Source organism: Anolis carolinensis, chromosome 3, assembly GCF_035594765.1.
Source record: "Anolis carolinensis isolate JA03-04 chromosome 3, rAnoCar3.1.pri, whole genome shotgun sequence".
NCBI classification, from domain to species: Eukaryota; Metazoa; Chordata; class Lepidosauria; order Squamata; family Dactyloidae; genus Anolis; species Anolis carolinensis.
This window is the reverse complement of record NC_085843.1, coordinates 23,340,608-23,361,222: the sequence shown is the minus strand read 5'-3', so window position 1 is coordinate 23,361,222 and position 20,615 is coordinate 23,340,608. Positions and strand designations below refer to the sequence as shown.

The 20,615-nt window shown below is 39.1% G+C and overlaps 1 protein-coding gene across 3 annotated transcripts in view; it reads right to left on the bottom strand.

The window, feature by feature from the left end:
* The window catches only part of dync2h1 (dynein cytoplasmic 2 heavy chain 1), a 205,090-nt gene that overhangs the window by 76,842 nt on the left and 107,633 nt on the right, over window positions 1-20,615 (bottom strand). For all 3 annotated transcript variants that reach the window (XR_010004055.1, XM_003219289.4, XM_062974574.1), the window contains exons 72-76: window positions 9,231-9,296; window positions 7,921-7,971; window positions 6,155-6,232; window positions 4,523-4,654; window positions 1,088-1,160 (exon numbers count right to left, since the gene is read on the bottom strand). Coding sequence is in view for 2 of the 3 variants with exons in the window: in XM_003219289.4 (XP_003219337.2) it covers window positions 1,088-1,160; window positions 4,523-4,654; window positions 6,155-6,232; window positions 7,921-7,971; window positions 9,231-9,296 (400 nt within the window). In the remaining variant the exon portion in view is untranslated. The remainder of the gene's footprint in view (window positions 1-1,087; window positions 1,161-4,522; window positions 4,655-6,154; window positions 6,233-7,920; window positions 7,972-9,230; window positions 9,297-20,615) is intronic.

Genomic DNA, 20,615 nt, shown 5'->3' with positions numbered 1-20,615 from the left:
TACTCCAGCCTATTGCCTAAAGGTTTTCCCTGACGTTAAATCCAGTCATGTCTGACTCTGGGGTGTGGTGCTCATCTCCATTTCTAAGCCGAAGGGCCGGAGTTGTCCGTAGACACCTGCAAGGTCATGTGGCCGGCATGACTGCATGGAGCGCCGTTACCTTCCCGCCGGAGTGGTACCTATTGATCTACTCACATTGGCATGTTTTCGAACTGCTAGGTTGGCAGGAGCTGGAGCTAACAGTGGTCGCTCACGCCGCTCCCAGGGCTTGAACCTGGGACTCTTCGGTCTGCAGCTCAGTGCTTTAACGCACTTTGCCACCTAAATAGATTAACCATAAACCATTATCTGAAGTTTCTCAAGTGCCTGATCAATTTCAAATATAACATATCCCCCGAAATCAAGGTTCAAAAAAGGGGTGCAGCTTAGAATCAATAGTGTAAAAGAATCACAGTTTGTTTGTTTGAGTGTTTGTTTGTTTTTTTAAAAAAAGAGGATCAGGAGTGGCAGCTGAGAGAGTGGGAGGGAACCCCCGAAAAGCCTCCCTAAGCCAGGATTACAGACAGAAACTATATACGAGGGCTATGCACTCAACTTTCCTCCACGCTCATCCTGGATCGCTCTTCTAAGGTTTTGCAAGAAGCACACCTTTCCTATCCCAAAAAACGGTCACCATAACCTTCCTTGCAAGAATTTGCAAAACAGAAGAGCAATCCAGGACAAGCGTGGGGGAATGTTGAGCGCATGTACATGCGCAGCTGTGAGAAGGGACGCCTGCCTGGTTGAGGACGCAAGCCAAGTGGGAAAGTTTGGTGGGGAAGGACTTTGCAAACTCTTTTATTGCTATGATAACTGCCTTGATTTCAATGTGGACTATGTTGAGAAGTGGGATTTGGGTCTGGCTTTCAACTGCATATGGTAAATGTTTTCTCCTATACTTTGTTCATTTTTAATTCCAAAACGTAATAGCCCTCGTATATATAACATCCATGTATATAGACATCTATCTTGGTATGTGCCGTAAGATTAATTATACCAAAATTAGAATACTGCTTATTGCATGATATTCTTTAAAATGTCAACTTACCCAGAGCTTTACATGCAAAAAGGGCCATTGCACTCTGTAGCCTATCAGGCCTGACAGCTTGGACCACAAGGACCTTAAACAAAATATATTCACGTTAAGATTCCAGTACATTATCAAAAGCTGATAGGGATTAATATCACATGCCAGATACAAAGAATTTAGCAGAACATTTTACTTTCAAAGTCACAATATATTAAAGAGGTCAAGTATAAAGAAACTATATTTATAGGAGGTTTTATTTTAAAACATTAGATGTTTTCATCTAATATTTTAAAATAAAACATCATACAAATCCACTGAGGAAAAAACATTACTAGTTGGAAAAGTGAGTAGTTCTGACGGCCCCATTTCTAAATAGATATCACAAAACTGAAGAAACTGCTAACAAGTATGATCAGAATGATCATGAAGTGGAAGCACCATTCCTACAAGGAAAACTGAAGTGTTTGGAAGTTAATACTTCTAAAAAGTAAGTATGTGGAGATATAATGAAGCTTTACAAAAGAGGAATGGGGGGGGAGGGGTGAAACAGCAAGACTTTTTCACTGTCACTCATAACATCCAATTCAGGCTCATTCATAACTGGCAAAAGATTTAGGAATTCATGAGACAAAATGCAGCCATGGCTAGTACTTGAATAGTGTATAACAGTATTAGACAAATTTCTAGATGTTATGAATATCATTTTATGATATATACCCACAATCCTGAAATGAAACTCTCTCAACAGACTGCTACTGAACATTAGCTGTGGAGTGGGGACATCATAAGATGATTATTATTATGCTGTTAGACTTCTAGTGGTATGTGATTCACCACAATCAAAAACAGGAAGCTAAACTAGATATCCTTTGCTCAAATAAAGTGACATATTTGGCATCATTTTGATTCCAGATTAACTCTACTGTATTTCTAGGACAGACAACCACTTAAATAGTGGTTTGTGACTGATTCAGGTTGCAATCAATCTAGTAGTTAATCCCACTGAAGTTAATGCAGTTTATGCTTGAGTAGAGATGCATAGGATTTCAATACAACTCTCAATACAAAGTAGTTAAAATAAACATCAATTTTTGTCCTGTGGTGCAGGTAATATCTGAAAACCTTTAATGAAAATAGCCTGCTTTCTAAATAACAGGAAAATACACATACATTATTTAAACCATTCAGTGCTATTATCATTCATAGAAGATAGTCCAATTAAAATCTGATTAAAATTGACAGTTTTCAATCTGTGACTAATAAATTAATCTATTAATGCCATTGCTTAGTCAGTCCCAGCCCTTTATTATATGGCAAATCGATTTAGCTGGAAAGAATTAACAATGCACCAATATAACAATGCCAGCCAAGACAAAGTGGTGGGGGCATTTTAAAACTGAAAAAGTACCCAGTTTGCTCAAGAGCTATGCAGCAGGAATTGTCAGCCAATGTATACATAGAAGTTGTAAGGTCTATAAAAAGAGAGCATTCATCTCCTCTTCTGTTTATATACTTCTCACTCTGCCTCAGTGCTCTCAGCATTAGTATCACTGGTATCATCGTAATAAGAGCAGGATTCTTCTTATATATCTGAATGATACTTGTACAGTGAATCTTTTACATTGAATCAGGGAAAGGGATTATTTTAAGAGAGAGAAAATATATCCTAAACACAGTCATGTTACCCAAATTAGAAAAACAGACACAAAAAAGTATAGGTACAACATACCTATCCAAATTCAGACATTTCCTGTGCATAGATTTTTCTGTAGAATTTCCTACATCAATAAGGCAGTAAAGATGGAAAAATCTGCTGCATGCAAATCAGTTTCTTAGCTTTCTGACTACCTTTCTCATCTAGGTTTCCAAATTAACCACTTGCCATGCAGAAACACACAACAAAATGGATGTGAGGAAGAAGAACAGGTGCCCGTCTGACTTTGAGCAATACCTGTTTTTGCTTCACATCACAGTCAACTCACATCTCCATTCAATCCTCCATGTATCATTTTCAGTGGCTACCATGGAAGCAAGGCTAGGGAAATTTGCTTCCCGCAGCCAAACTGCAATGAACTAAATCTGGAGTTAGTTTGTAGTTTCTAAGCTCTGGCTTTTGTTTCTTTTTAATTGGACAAAATCCACCAATCTATAGGAATGCTGTGAACGCTTGTTCTTTTTCTTTAGTGTGATCTCAAATAGTACTGTATGTTAAAGAGCGCATGAGAATTCTAGGATTTATGAAATACAAAATATTACCATTTTCATTGTATCTGTTAAGTTTACTTTCTACTGTAAATGTACATGTGTGCACAGGCTTCACAGGATATATGAAGTGTATTTGACCCTACATTTTCCAGAGTTCCTCCTCTTTATGTAAGCTGATTAACACACAGTAACACACAGGTTTGCAGCTTTGTTTATCATGGTGATTTAATTAGAAATGCTTCTTGAAGCAGTGTTGTGCTCTGGAAGTTAATATGCAAAGCAACTATACACTGCCATCCAGGTTTTAGATCTTCTCTTAAATATTATGTAATGTAGCAAAACATACCTAAGTAGACAACATCATAGGATTTGGCCTAAAAGACTCAGCAGCACTTTGCAAGCAAAAGCATCATACTAAATGAACAAGAGTTGCATCATCTTAGGTGCTATACATTATTTATTACATAATGAAGCTAGAATAAGCATACTTAAAATGAATCCCACCACGCGGAAAATGGGGCAAAACAATTATAAGCACACACACAAACCAATCCAGAGGCTAAAGGATAAAAGTCCTTGAATATTTCATATTTACATGTGACAACAAATAATTAGAGTAGTTTTCTCCCCGTTGCAAAGAAAAGAAAATATTCCTCCAAAGCATTTTCTGCTTATTTGAATTTTCCAAAGTGTCAAAAAGGAATTATTCTGTGGAAAAAAACATGTCTAGTTCTGCACACACAGTGCACACAGTTTCTTCCCACAAAACTCCATATGCTTTTCTCCAAAGAATAATTACTCCACAACACTTCGGGACACTGGATAACAGAAAAAAATAATGCAAAATTTGAGTTGTTTATTATTATTCCCTTTGGGAATTTCCAACTGTTGAGAAACCCGTTTTTGGTCCCAGGAATGAATAATTATGAATATTATTTCCATCCCTACGGAGGCCCATACTATATCATACTTGCCTTAGATTGTGGCTCTACAAAGAGATATGTGGAAGTATTTAGTCTCTTGTGTCAGCAGTCACTAGATATTTTCTTGCCTTATATTACCCATTAAAAAGCTTCAAGTAATAATATAAATGAATGTGAAAATGGCAAACTAGATAATTTGACATTTGACTGATTTAGCTAATCATGTTCATTAATGTTCATGCAACTAATAACAACAAATTCCATCAAAACAGTTGCATCCACTAATTCAGTGGCTAACATTTAAGCATCAAATACAAACATTTACCTGTTGAAAGAGTGAGATTCTGTTTGCAATAATAGATGGAAAATCTTGTTCACACATTGAGCTCCGTGAAAATGCCTGCCACAGTGGTGCATCTTGGAAGCAAAGTGTTTGATATAGAGCTGGGAGAGAGATCTACAGAACAAATGCATATGTTTTAAATTTCATTGGAAAATATCTATTTTAAATAGCTAAACATGGAATCCTTTCCATGCCCCAACTCAGCTGTCTCCCAACATCCTTCCATCATGCTCAATCTTACAGATGAATGTGGGAACACGTATCCATTGATCGCATATTCCTCTTGTGATATGGAACACACATTGAAAACATGATATGGCACATACAAACTGTCAGTAAACTGAGGTTAAGCAAAATCAGAAGACAATCTGAAATCCAGTTCATATGCAGAAGGATGATCAGAGAATGGGCCATCTAGTTCAACCCATTGTTATGCAGGAACATGCAATCAAAACACTCCTGACAGATGGACACCCAGCCTTTGCTTAAAAACCTCCAGAGAAGGAGATTCCAACACACTCTGAGACACCATATCCATTTTCATGTCTTCTGGACCTTCTTTCAATTAGACAGAGCAACTTGTTTTCTGCCTTTAAACCCTTCTTCAGGTTCAATTTTTACTGCAAGATTCTCTTGCAACACAGATCTAACTCTCCTCTATTTTAAGTAACACACCCAGTTCTAATCTTGATACTCCCATCACAGATTCTAGAAAAAAAAAGATTTTTTGAAATACAGCATTCAGCATATTCCAGCTAGCAGTGCCACTGCATGGGGATTCTGGGAGTTGTAGACAATAATAATAATAATAATAATAATAATAATAATAATAATAATAATAATAAACTTTATTTATACCCCGTCACCATCTCCCCGTGGGGACTCGGGGCAGCTTACATAGGGCAGAGGCCCAAACAACATAGAACAAAACATAGGCAACATAATACAAATCACACTATAAAAGATAAAACAGTAATACAATATATCAATTAAAACAAAAAAAACAGGATAAAAAATTGCATTTAAAACACATAAATGGTAAAATAGTAATAAAAACGGGATAGATTATTAAAAACCCTCTGGAGCTGATTAATTAATGACTGTATTCTCCAAAGGCCTGCCGAAACATCCAAGTCTTCAGTTGTTTCCTGAAGGAAGGTAGAGAGGGAGCAACCTAATCTCCCTACATATGTTGCATATGCATGCATATGTTGTGTAATACTATTGAAATATTATTTGTTGGAATTTGAAATTTCATTTAATTCATATATTATTTAATTCAAACTATTTGTCCTATTTATGCCTAATAAGAAAAAGAAAGGAAAAGCAATGAATACAGACATTCTGAAAGTCCGGTCTAATTATTTATTATGCAGAAATGTGCACTTGTACCTGAACAATATACTGTAAAACTAATTTCTGCATCACTGAAAAGGAAGAAAACACTATAACAACCCGACAGACTTGTTGGGTGTAGTTTAAATAGACTTTGGACTTTGGAACAAATGAAATTCAAATTAGTAATATTTATTTCAGTTTCTATTGCATTAACGCTTTACATTTTTTCTTCTTAGAAGACCTTAGTATATATGTAATATATAAATGTAATAATACCTTCAGTGTTGCTACTGCCCAGGTTCTTTCCTGTTCAATCCAAGAGGGTATCTGGTCTCGAATGCTTTTCTGGGAATCCTTAATAAAATAAATACAAAGTGGACTGTGAATGTTACATATATATTTTCAAATATAAATAACAGACATTATTTAATAATTCAAGATCCGCTTCTTTCAAAGCACTCCACTGCTTTCAAAGAGAGAGAAAAACATAACTTCGCATTCTGAAATACAGGCAGTCCCCAAGTTATGAAGATAGGTTCTGTAGGTTTGTTCTTAAGTCGGAACAGGTACAATTTTAAGTGTAAGTCCAACCAAATATATATAAGCTTTGGATAACACAGGGAAGGGTTGACATCCCTTGGGGTTTGTTTTGCTATCTGTACCCCTGTTCAGATTTCACCTCAATTTCTGTCCCTGTGATAACTGGATTTTGAAAAATTTAGCTTGTTGTGGAAACATGAATTGATGAGAAAGCTTCAGATGTGACATCTTTTCCCAATGATAACTCTTTCAGGAGTGAATTTCCCATCCTAGGGGGTAAATTTCTCTCCCTTCCTGTTGTCTCACCCCCATTTGTAACTATGACAAGTTTGTAAGTCAATGTCTGTAATTCGGAGACTGCCTGTAAAAAGGAATTAAAAGTGCTTTATTTGGCAGAATAATGATTTAAATCACAATTTCTATGATTTAAGAAAGCAACTGTGGGGGAGGAAACCATAAAAAGAAAGGTCTAAAATATCATGCCCATGGATGCACAAACCTAAAGTAGCAGCATAATAATAATAACAACAATATAAACTTTATTTATATCTGGCCACCATCTCCCCAAAGGGACACGGGGGGGGGGGGGATTACAAAAGCACCACAAGGTGCAGCATACAATATAAAATGATACATGAGTATAAAATATCATCACATACAATTATAATAACCACAATCAACACATATAAGATAAAATCCAAATAGCACAAATTAAAAACACAGAACACCTAAGGATAAAACTAGCTGCCATCAATTTCATAACTAAAGTGCCAGAGTGTCAACCTCAAAAGCCTGTTTAAAAATTTCATGATGCTGACATTATTTCACTCTCTCATGTATGTGGATATTTTTATAACAAAGGTGGGCAAAGTACAGACCTTCAGATGTTTTTAGACTGCAAGCCCCATCAGTCCTATCTAGCAAATTCAACAATGATTGAGTTGCACTCCAGTATCATCTACAATGCCATACTTTGTGACAACCTTTTAGTCTGTCTGTCTGTCTGTCCAATTATCTAAATACGAACCACACATCTTCAGTATATCACTATTTGTCAATTATAATAGTAATAACAGTAGACACAACATCTTCATTTATATATAGTGGGCTCTTAGTATCCATGAAGTTTGGTCCCATGGCCCAACACAGATACCAAAATCCATAGATACTTAAGACCGATTGTATACAATGGCACAGTAAAACGGCACCCTTTATATAAAATTGCAAAAACCGCTGGCCAGAAAAAGCGTGAGGATCTGTGAAATGATGGGAGGCTACAATAGGATATGCCTACACATCAGTGTAGAACTCAGTGCATGGCAAAATCCAGTTGTGGTTTTGAGATTTTCACCCCAATATTTTCAAGCTATGATTGGCTGGATTTATGGATTCTCTGTGCAGCACAGAGGGCTGAATGTACCACACATTCATCTAAGGGAGCTCAGGACAGTACATGATATAACAAAATATATAATTTATATGTAATATAAAAGATAACTCACAGATTTTCTTAACATGTCACCAATAATTACACCAGTAAATGTGTCCCATTCCTGTTGAAAGAATGAGAAAAAACAAAAGGTACAACATAATGTACGCATGGACATTTTGAAAACATAAATTATCTTACATATTACATTACCAAAGAAATAAATGGCCAAATTCAGTTCTCAATCCTCTGTAGAATAGATCCAATTACGGAATAGAACTTGGTGTAAGTTTCATTGATTCTGGTTGGGACTAAGGGCAGATTTACACTACCCACATCCTGGGGCCAATCTGAGCTGGCAAATGCCACACCACCCCTGAAATGGTTGAGACCGCCTTTGTCCTGGCTGCTGCTGAAGGAGGAGGGAGTTCTGAACACTATGGTAAAAAACTTGAAAACTACAGTATTGACCTGATAGCAAAAATATGTAAAATTAGTTTGTCAGGATTTGTTCCTGACAAAATCACGCTGGCTCCTACTGATCATTGCATTATAACTAACTAAGATACTTGCAGACAAACTCCTGTATAATTTTTATAATATTTTTTCTGATATTGAGGTCAATCTGACTGCCCTATAGTTTCCTTGATCTACATTTTTTGCCTTTTTATTTGAAAAGAGAGACAATATTTGACCTTCTCCAGTTGTTTGGCACCTCACCTATACTCTAAGAATTCTGAAAAAAAAAATCTTTAAAATGTGAATTCCACTCACTGATTTCTTTCTCTCAGTGGAATTAACTTATTGTGCATTACAATGGCACCAACTTCAATATCTGGCATTCCCCCTTCGGTGGCTTCCCCTAGAGCAGTGATGAAGAAGCTTTTACAGTCTGAGTATCGACTGGGATGGGGATGGTGAGCGGAGGAAATGGCAAAGGGGGGCAGGGGGTGAGTGGGAGAGTGAGCAAGAAAGCAGGGGGCAGGATGGCGAGTGGGAAAGCAGGCGAGAGTGAGGGGTGAGCGAGCGAGTGGGCAAGTGAGAAGGGGATGAGTAGGCAAGGGCATGGTGAGAAGGCAAGTGGGTGGGAAGGTGATTACCAGAATAAGTGTGAGGATCTGTGAAATAGCGGGCAGGCAATAAGGAGAGAGAGCACTGCATGCCCCTTCTGGCATGTGTGCCATAAGTTCGCCATCACTGCCCTAGAGTCTAGGGGAAGCCACCAACAAATCTCTCTTGCACATCTCTGCCATCTGTGGAGTCATGGTGGTGGGTCAGAGAGAAAGTTTTCTCCTGATAATCTCATGCAAATACAAAACATCTAGAAATACTTTTCAGTATTAGTGCTAAATTTTAAAAAGGAACCATTACTATTTCACTTACATTATCTTGAAAAAGTTCAGGATGCATTCCCTTCACAAAATGCAATGCAAACATTATTTGATCAGCCTATAAATGAACAAAAGATAAACAAATTAAAATTCTGTATTCAAATCTCTTTAGAATTTTTCACTTTATAAACTAGTTTTCCATGTTCACTTAAAAAGGATAATGCTGATAAGATTGTATAAACTCAGTGGGGAATGGTGAAAATGCCTCTAAGATTAGGAGTATTCATGCCATGTTATCTCCAATTTCTATGTATGGTGGTGAAACCTGGACAGTGAAGGAGTTCTACGGATACCATCAATTGCTTTAAAAGACAGATACAGAGCATATCAAGCCAAACAGTATTTTGAAGCAAAGATGAATACACTGAGACTGCTGAACTCTAGAAATATCATGAAAATACATAACACAAAGAAGAGATATATAGTAGTCATGGGCGATTTCAATTATTCCGATATCTGCTGGAAAACAAACTCAGCCAAGAGTACAAAGTCCAACAAATTCCTCACTTGCCTTGCAGACAATTTTATGGTCCAGAAGGTAGAAGTGGCAACAAGAGGATCAGCAACTCTTGATCTAATCTTAACAAATGTGGAAGACCTGATCAACACAGTTGATGTGGTTGGATCCTTAGGGGCAAGTGACCATGTGCTCCTGGAGTTTGCAATACAAAGGAATGCTGAAACTAAGACAAGTCAAACACGCATTCTCGACTTTAAGAGAGCTGACTTCCAAAAAATGAAGGAATTACTGAGCGTCATTCCATGGACGCCAATATTAAAAAACAAGGGAGTTAAGGATGGATGGGAGTTTTTCAAAAGTGAAATACTCAAGGCGCAAATGCAAACAGTGCCAACAAAGAAGAAAAATAAGACAAGTGCAAAGAAGCCAGAATGGATGTCCAAAGAACTTCTAACTGAGCTAAAGCTCAAAAGTGCCATGCACAAGAAGTGGAAAAGGGGAGAAATCACCAAAGAAGAATTCAAACGTATAGCCAACACCTGTAGGGAAAAGGTTCGCAAGGCTAAAGCACAAAATGAGCTCAGGCTTGCCAGGGACATAAAAAACAACAAAAAAGGCTTTTTTGCTTACGTTGGTAGAAAAAGGAAGAAAAAGGAGGCGATAGGGCCTCTGCAAGGAGAAGATGGGGTGATGGCGACAGGGGACAGGGAAAAGGCAGAACTGCTCAATGCCTTCTTTTCCTCGGTCTTCTCACAAAAAGAAAGCCATCTTCAACCTCAGCAACATGGAATGGACGAAGGATTGGCGGAAATCCAACCCCAAATAGGGAAACAAGCTGTCCAGGAACACCTGGCCTCTCTAAACGAATTCAAGTCCCCAGGGCCAGATCAGCTACATCCAAGAGTATTGAAGGAATTAGCAGAAGTTATTTCAGAACCACTGGCAATTATCTTCGAGAGTTCTTGGAGAACGGGAGAAGTCCCAGCAGATTGGAGGAGGGCGAATGTGGTCCCTATCTTCAAGAAGGGAAAAAAGAACGACCCAAACAATTACCGTCCGGTCAGCCTCACATCGATACCAGGCAAGATTCTGGAAAAGATCATCAAGGAAGTGGTCTGCGAACACTTAGAAACAAATGCGGTCATTGCTAATAGTCAACACGGATTTACCAAAAACAAGTAATGCCAGACTAATCTGATCTCTTTTTTCGATACCGTTACGAGTTGGGTCGATACAGGGAATGCTGTGGATGTAGCGTACCTGGATTTCAGTAAGGCCTTCGACAAAGTCCCCCACGACCTTCTGGCAAATAAACTAGTAAAATGTGGGCTAGACAAAACTACGGTTAGGTGGATCTGCAATTGGCTAAGCGAACGAACCCAAAGGGTGCTCACTGTGATGACTCATGGGCCATGTAGTCCCGTTCCTAGTACTATTGTGGCAGATGAAGAGAACAACTTGGGTTTCCCACCGTTTCAGCCAGAATTGGAGCCCTTGCACCTGCAAGATGTTTGCCCACAAGAAGTCAGCCAAACAAGCCTTGAGCAGAAATCTCCCCCGTTTTCTCGCCGGGATAATTATAATCGAGATAGAGGCGCTAGGGAGGCGAATCGCAGAAGCACCAGAATTGCTGCCAGACAATTAGCTGATTAAGCCTGTTTCCCTTGGGAAATCTTAAGGAGTCATGCATCTGGACACAGTATGGGTTTCACTTCTTGTTCCCCAGGGAAAGTGTTCCTTGGCGGGAAAACAAGATCCTATATAGGTGTTTAACCGCAAGGGAATCCTTGCGGAGTCAATTCGTCAGCTTCGGGAGTGAGATCGTGTGTGGACTACGCTACTCCTGTTCCTTGTTTCCAGGACCTTGTTCTTGTTCCAACCCTGCCTTGTTTCCCCGGACCTTGCCACGGACCTCGCCACGGACCCTGTTCTCGTCTCTTGCTTCTTGTTGCCTTGAATCAAGCCTTGTTTGCCAAGAATCTATTTTGCTCTCCAGCCTTGTTGTCAAGCTCTATTGGACTAAAGGACCCTGTCATTTCCCCACACTTTGCTCGGCAAGTGTGTGTTTCGGTTATTGGATTATAACTTTGGACTCTAATATCTCATATTGGACATTAATTTCCTGGACTATATTTGACCTTTCCTGAAAGGTCTACTTCTGAACTTTATTCTTCACCTGTTTTTATTGACTTTTTATATTCCTTTAATAAAGATATTAGATAGATTCTGGTCTCTGCGCATGGTTATTGGTGCTCTGCAGCCTGGGTCTTGACACTCACCAATGCGTCATCTTCATCATGGAAAGAAGTGACAAGTGGAGTCCCGCAGGGTTCCGTCCTGGGCCCGGTTCTGTTCTACATCTTTATTAACGACTTAGACGAAGGGTTAGAAGGCACGATCATCAAGTTTGCAGACGACACCAAACTGGGAGGGATAGCTAACACTCCAGAAGACAGGAGCAGAATTCAAAACGATCTTGACAGACTAGAGAGATGGGCCGAAACTAACAAAATGAAGTTCAACAGGGACAAATGCAAGATACTTCATTTCGGCAGAAAAAATGGAAATCAAAGATACAGAATGGGGGACGCCTGGCTTGACAGCAGTGTGTGCGAAAAAGACCTTGGAGTCCTCGTGGACAACAAGTTAAACATGAGCCAACAATGTGATACAGCAGCTAAAAAAGCCAACGGGATTCTGGCCTGCATCAATAGGGGTATAGCGTCTAGATCCAGGGAAGTCATGCTCCCCCTCTATTCTGCCTTGGTCAGACCACACCTGGAATACTGCGTCCAATTCTGGGCACCGCAGTTGAAGGGAGATGTTGACAAGCTGGAAAGCGTCCAGAGGAGGGCGACTAAAATGATTAAGGGTCTGGAGAACAAGCCCTATGAGGAGCGGCTTAAAGAGCTTGGCATGTTTAGCCTGCAGAAGAGAAGGCTGAGAGGAGACATGATAGCCATGTACAAATACATGAAGGGAAGTCATAGGGAGGAGGGAGCAAGCTTGTTTTCTGCTGCCCTGCAGACTAGGACACGGAACAATGGCTTCAAACTACAGGAAAGGAGATTCCACCTGAACATCAGGAAGAACTTCCTCACTGTGAGAGCTGTTCGACAGTGGAACTCTCTCCCCCGGGCTGTGGTGGAGGCTCCTTCCTTGGAGGCTTTTAAGCAGAGGCTGGATGGCCATCTGTCGGGGGTGCTTTGAATGCGATTTCCTGCTTCTTGGCAGGGGGTTGGACTGGATGGCCCATGACGTCTCTTCCAACTCTACTATTCTATGATTCTATGATTCTATGATTCCTCAGAGGAGACAATAATGCCTTGTAAAAGTAGAAGAAAAAAGGGGGGGGGGAAGACTCCATCACAGATACACAGGCTCAATCAAGACAACCACATCCAAGTCTGCAAGACCTGAGCAGGGTTGTTGATGACAGTGTGACTTGGAATTTTCTCATTCATAGTCACCATAAGTCAAAGTCAACATGATGGTGGATAATAAAACAAGAATTCTATCTCAGCCCGATACTCTCTTATTTCAGGACTTCCCAGTTCCAGATCTCTGTATTTTGATTGCATCCCTCACTTTGATCCCACATTTCAACATTTACCATAACTTTCTTCAAGAGAGTAAACACATTTAACATCATCTTATTTTTAATGTAGAATCCAATGACTTCTAAAGTGAAATAAACGATTCAAAATAGGTCCAACTAATTCTGTAATACACAACCGTTTATAACTTTTGCATGAAAACCTTTTCATGCAGAATGGCTACAGTGTCAATGCAGCAGACACTGTTACATTTCAAGCCATATATCAGCTGAAGTAAACGGGTAATTGAACTAGCTCATTCTGCACCGAGCAACTACATAAATCTCCAACTACTAATTTATAGTTTTTCAATGAATTCACTTCTACAGCTAACCAGCAGCATTTTAAAATCATCTGCAACGCCTAGCTGGAACAAAAGGTGAGGTCCAGCAATGCTGATGATATAAAGCGCCATCATAACAAAAGCAAATGGTAATTATTCATTTTGATATCTCAAAATTATATCTTTCACCTTCCATTTATCTTCCATTCTTTGGGGGAAAGTTTGGACAGAAGGTGAAAATGAAATCTCTCTCGCTCTCTTCCTGCTCCCATCCCTCCTTAAATATATATAACCACAAAATGCTGGAATGAACTAATTCTCCCCAGTGCTATGAGGATTCAAATCTCGTATTAAAATTGTGTAATATGGAAGATACTAGAAATAAGAATAACAACTTACAGGAACCCATTTATGTACTAAAGGATATTTGGGATGAACATAACACTGACACATTTCAAAAGCAATGCAATGAGTAAGAGATGATGATCATGATCATCACTTTTTCATATAGTGCCATCTAGAGCACTTTTTTTTGTAATGGGCCTATTTGGTGTAAAGTACAGCAGCAAGGTGACCAACAGCAAATGCAATTGTACCATTTGAACTCTTAAGAAAGTTTGTTTTCAGTGCAAGGGTAGTTAAATTATTTTCTCTTGTGCTGTAGAAAGTATAAATATAATACTTGTAGAATATATACAAAGTATCTTGATGGAAAATGTTTAAGGTTTAGCTGAATATCTGTAACAAGGATTAAATATGTAGGCATAGGAAAAGGCATTTATTTACTTTTTTTTTAGAGAACTGGAAATACTTCACAAACATTATGCTGTTGTAATGCTATTTGTCCTGCAAGGTATTACTATCCATGTACTGCAGATATGGAGCTGACAAGTGGTTTGCCTAGTATCACCCAAGCAAGATTAATCTCCTTTCTGGGAAAGGTGTTTGAGCAGGTGATTGTAGGGCAATGCAAGACACCATGTGAAATCCATCATTTGGACACTGTAAAACTCATTATCTGGATTTCCATCAACCTTTAAGCCTGGGTCTCAAATAGGAACTGTCTTGGCCACTGTTGTATCTAATGACCCTGGGTACAGAGCAGTATATAGTGCTGACCAGGCCCCAACAGGGCTGCACCAATAGCCACCACTAGAGCTCAACTGGCCATTCAGAGGGTGAAAAGTTCTAAGAGTAGAACTTGAGTCTTCTGAGTAAAGTCACATAGTATATTTCTTTTGTGATACAATTGTATATATTTCTGGTATAAGCCTGCCTATCCACAGACATTAGACTGTGAAGCTCCACTTGCCAAGAGAACTAGTAGCCTTTTGCAAAACAAATGTGTCTCTGGAAATAGCTCTTCCATCTTGCACTCATGAAATATGGGAAGACAGATATATAAACCTGGAACTTGTTCTTTGCCGTAGGAGAAGAATCAGATGCATGCTATTTTAAGAAAACTGTGTTGGCCGTGGGTGACATGTAGGTGGGCTGTAGTTGAGGAACCCAGTTCTTGACTTGTTGTTAGGAAATTATGGCTTCTTATTAAATGAAGTATATTGTTGTCTCTGTTGTGAACACAAGCTGCCTCTATCTTTAAAATCTTCTTTTGTACCACTAGTCTGTACCAGTCCAGAATCTTGGGCTAGGTTGACACTGCCATATAATGAAGGTGCATTGAACTTATGGCAGTATAGATTAATATAATCCAGTTCAACTGCATTCTGAAACTGCATTATTTGGCAGTGTAGATCCAGACTCAGAGAAGCTAGAATAACTATAGTCTCAGGTAAGAAAAGTAACCCTGAACTATATTTGAAGAAAAGCTAAGGGGGTGCTTTCTATTTCATTTGCCATAGTAAATTGAAAAAAACTCAAGATAAAAACTAAGCAATAATTATTCTTTATCATTCCTTCCAGCTGATCAGGTTGGGAATGAGTGTGAGACTTATATACTCCTTTTTCATTCATCTGTTAAATGTTTATAACCTGAACTCTTTAAGTTAAAGCCTTTATTATAAATCTAAAATAAAGATTCAAAATATTTTTTATTAACTAAGATCAGATATTAGGGATAATGAATGCTAAGGTGGTTCTGCTGTTTCAAAACCTTAGCTTAGAGTGGATGTTAAGCAGATGAGTAAAGTATTGAGGAGGAGTTGAAGGAAATAGGAGGTCTAATAATAGATCTAATGTACACTCCTGGTATGCTAAACCAAGATTATTTGAAAACACACACAATTTATTATTATTATTTTATTGTATGACACAGCAAACAAGATAGACATGCTGGATTTCATATCACAAAATCACAAGTCGAACACTTCCCAAGTGTCTAGGACTGTGTGATGTATTTTCGGATGATGCGTGCAGATCCCAGTAGGGTGGCCTTTTGCAGTTGGCAGATCATTGTTGTTGTTGTTGTTGTTGTTGTTGTTATTATTATTATTATTATTATTATTATTATTATTATATTTATTTATACCCCGCTTTATCTCCGCAAATATGACTCAAAACAGCCTAACATAAAAGCATTAGTATAAATTTAAAATATACAAATATACAAACTTTAAAACAGAAGTAAATACAAACAGCACTAAAATTTTACTATTAAAATCCATCAAAACATATTCAAAGTTAAAAACCACAGTGCCCCCTGACTAGATCTTAAACACCATCTTTAAAAGCCTGCCTGAATAAGGTTTTAGCCTGCTGCTGGAAGGTCAGCAGAGAGGAGACCATTCTGGCTTCCTTGGACAGGGAATTCCAGAGTTGAGGGGCAGCCACTGAGAAGGAAGGCCCTCTCTCTCGTTCCCACCAAACAAGCTTGAGATGGAGATGGGACTGAGAGAAGGGCCTCTCCTGAAGATCTCAGAGCCCAGGCAGGTTTATATAATGGGATAAGGTCAGCCAAATAGCATGGCCTGAACCATTTACGCTTGAGGTCATAACCAGCACTTTGAATTGTGCCCGGAAACAGACCGGCAGCTATATGGTTTTAAGACCCAGTGTTTTAGAGATGTATTACATTTTATAAACAGAATCATAGAATCATAGAATCATAGAATAGTAGAGTTGGAAGAGACCTCATGGGCCATCTAGTCCAACCCCCTGCTAAGAAGCAGGAAATCGCATTCAAAGCACCCCCGACAGATGGCCATCCAGCCTCTGCTTAAAAGCTTCCAAAGAAGGAGCCTCCACCACAGTCTGGGGGAGAGAGTTCCACTGCCGAACAGCCCTCACAGTGAGGAAGATCTTCCTGATGTTCAGGTGGAATCTCCTTTCCTGTAGTTTGAAGCCATTGTTCCGTGTCCTAGTCTGCAGGGCAGCAGAAAACAAGCTTGTTCCCTTGACTTCCCCTCACATATTTGTACATGGCTATCATGTCTCCTCTCAGCCTTCTCTTCTGCAGGCTAAACATGCCCAGCTCTTTAAGCCTCTCCTCATAGGGCTTGTTCTCCAGACCCTTAATCATTTTAGTCGCCCTCCTCTGGACGCTTTCCAGCTTGTCAACATCTCCCTTCATCTGCGGTGCCCAAAATTGGACACAGTATTCCAGGTGTGGTCTGACCAAGGCAGAATAGAGGGGGAGCATGACTTCCCTGGATCTAGACGCTATACCCCTATTGATGCAGGCCAAAATCCCATTGGCTTTTTTAGCTGCCGCATCACATTGTAGGCTCATGTTTAACTTGTTGTCCACGAGGACTCCAAGGTCTTTTTCGCACACACTGCTGTCGAGCCAGGCGTCCCCCATTCTGTATCTTTGATTTCCATTTTTTCTGCCGAAGTGAAGTATCTTGCATTTGTCCCTGTTGAACTTCATTTTGTTAGTTTCGGCCCATCTCTCTAGTCTGTCAAGATCGTTTTGAATTCTGCTCCTGTCTTCTGGAGTGTTAGCTATCCCTCCCAGTTTGGTGTCGTCTGCAAACTTGATGATCGTGCCTTCTAACCCTTCGTCTAAGTCATTAATAAAGATGTTGAACAGAACCGGGCCCAGGACGGAACCCTGCGGCACTCCACTTGTCACTTCTTTCCATGATGAAGACAACGCATTGGTGAGCACCCTTTGGGTTCGTTCGCTTAGCCAATTACAGATCCACCTAACCGTAGTTTTGTCTAGCCCACATGTAACTAGTTTGTTTGCCAGAAGGTCGTGGGGGACTTTGTCGAAGGCCTTACTGAAATCCAGGTACGCTACATCCACGGCATTCCCTGTATCAACCCAACTCGTAACTCTATCGAAAAAAGAGATCAAATTAGTCTGGCATGAATTGTTTTTGGTAAATCCGTGTTGACTATTAGCAATGACCGCATTTGTTTCTAAGTGTTTGCAGACCACTTCTTTAATGATCTTTTCCAGAATCTTGCCTGGTATTGATGTGAGGCTGACCGGACGGTAATTGTTTGGGTCGTTCTTTTTTCCCTTCTTGAAGATAGGGACCACATTCGCCCTCCTCCAATCTGCTGGGACTTCTCCTGTTCTCCAAGAACTCTCGAAGATGATTGCCAGTGGTTCTGAAATAACTTCCGCTAGTTCCTTCAATACTCTGGGATGTAGCTGATCTGGCCCTGGTGACTTGAATTCGTTTAGAGTGGCCAGGTGTTCCTGGACAACTTGTTTCCCTATTTGGGGTTGGATTTCCCCCAATCCTTCGTCCATTCCATGTTGCTGAGGTTGAAGATGGCTTTCTTTTTGTGAGAAGACCGAGGCAAAGAAGGCATTAAGCAGTTCTGCCTTTTCCCTATCCCCTGACACCATCACCCCATCTTCTCCTTGCAGTGGCCCTATCGCCTCCTTTTTCTTCCTTTTTCTACCAAAATATAACAATGCATTGCACTTTTAAGTAAATGTGCTCTAACAATGGTAGGCATTCATCACAGCACATTCAGAATCACTTAATGGCTACAAAAAGCAAAAGTGTAATTTTACTTCCTGCCAAATTGACAGTGTCAAGCTGAAGGATCATTGAAGCAAATTTCTGTATTCAACCATTACAGCTCAAAACAACTGAAACTGAAAAGCTCTTAATAGCTTCCCAAGCAATATCTTTGTGAAAACAAAAAGCATATCTGGAAAAAAGCCCCTGAGGTCAATTGATGCACATAGCAGGACACTACATTTAAGAATATAGCTTCTTGGATAATTAAAAAAAGAAAACAAGGGTAATAGACCTCAGTAAGTTTCAATACGTCCATTGAAACTTACTGTAATTGAGCTGTAATGTATACAAAAATAAAGACATATATTCCCTATGGAGGGCAGAACAAGGGGTGTTTCAGATTTGGACACATTCCAAATTGGATCTGCATAAAATATGACCTGCTTCAAGCTGAGCATCTGAACTGCAGTATTTATCTAAATCAGCCTGATTTAATTCAGCTGTTTAGCAACTTTCTTCTGTGCACTTACCATATATACTCGAGTATAAGCCTAGTTTTTCAGCCCTTTTTTTAGGGCTGAAAAAGCTCCCCTCGGCTTATACTCAAGTGAGGGTCCTGGCCGGCTTATATTCAGGTCAGCTTATACTTATATATAGGTAGAGCTGGACAGTCTTATCTTATTAAAGCCTTTTTATTATCTTAAATTACGGTTTTATATAAATATTCAAAAACATTTAACCTACTGATGCCTCAATTAATGTAATTTTATTAATAACTATTTTTATTTTTGAAATTTACCAGTAGCTGCTGCATTTCCCACCCTCGTCTTATACTCGAGTCAATAAGTTTTCCCAGTTTTTGTGGTAAAATTAGGTGCCTCGGCTTGTATTTGGGTCGGCTTATACTGAAGTGTAATTTTGCAGGTTTTGTGCCTAGAAATACATCTGTCATATGTCCTTCAGTCATACAAACTGCATGAAGGATGATAATCAAATCACATAACTCACTTGTCTTCTCCTTATCAAAATATAAGTACTTCTTTTTTATTCAATACTCTGCACATATCATTATAAAATATATTACTGTCATAACAACTGCCTACAAAGCATATAAATGCATCTATTCTGGGAAAACATCAAGGTAATAAAAACTGTTTCTTACACACAAAGCCCTACACCTATTTGCCAGATTTGTGGCAAGTTTAAATTCTACCAAAATAAAAAATTACCACTAGTCCCTTTTTTGAAAAGATGGAACAAATTTTAAAGTACGTAACACAAATCATTTGGGGAGCATAACTTTTTCCTGGGGCTACTATGACTGCAAACTGCATCCATATGTAATGAATGAGAACAAAATGTTACATCTGTTTGTTGATTTCCAATTACAAGTTAGTGGAAGGCATAAAGATGTAGGTTTATGAAGCAAGTTTTGAACTCAGACCTGCGACAAATTAGAAATTCACTATAACTAGCAATGGGATGTGATCAATACACAACCCTTGTTGGCAGACTTTGAATGAAGTGAGTCCAGCTCTTGTTGGTGATGAAGTCTTCCAGCACCTGTTCACCTAGATATCACTGCACCTTCTCTTTTCTCATAAAGGCTGCCATTATCAAACAAGAACCATACATGCCATCCTAACTAGAATAAAAGAAAGGAAAACAGATGCATTGTAAAAGCTTTGGCACAGCTAAAGAGCCTGATCTCTTCAGTAAACGGGTTTCTCTTTAAGAAAACAGAACAAAAACAGCTCTGATGATTTTATGAGCTAAGCATTCAGTGCTTAGTAAAGAATTATTATCAAGAAAACAATTAGAAAACCCTGAAAGAGTGTTATTTGTTTTGGAAAAGCTTGCTTTCCTTATTTCAAGCAATGGTGCTTCTGAAGTTAATGTTGCCTCAGTGCTGTAATAAGGCAATGGTCCCAAGGTGAGCAAAAAGGCTGCACACAAAGCTGGAGACTCATTTGTTCTGCCAAATAAGACAAAAAGCCGCTGCGTACAGTTCTCATGAGAAAAAAGAAAATACCTCTCACCAACAAATTACAAAATATAGCATTACTGCATATCTACTGATCCATATATTCAAATAGAACCAAACTATGACTGCTGTGGGAATATAATTGGACATTCAGCACTGTAAATCAGA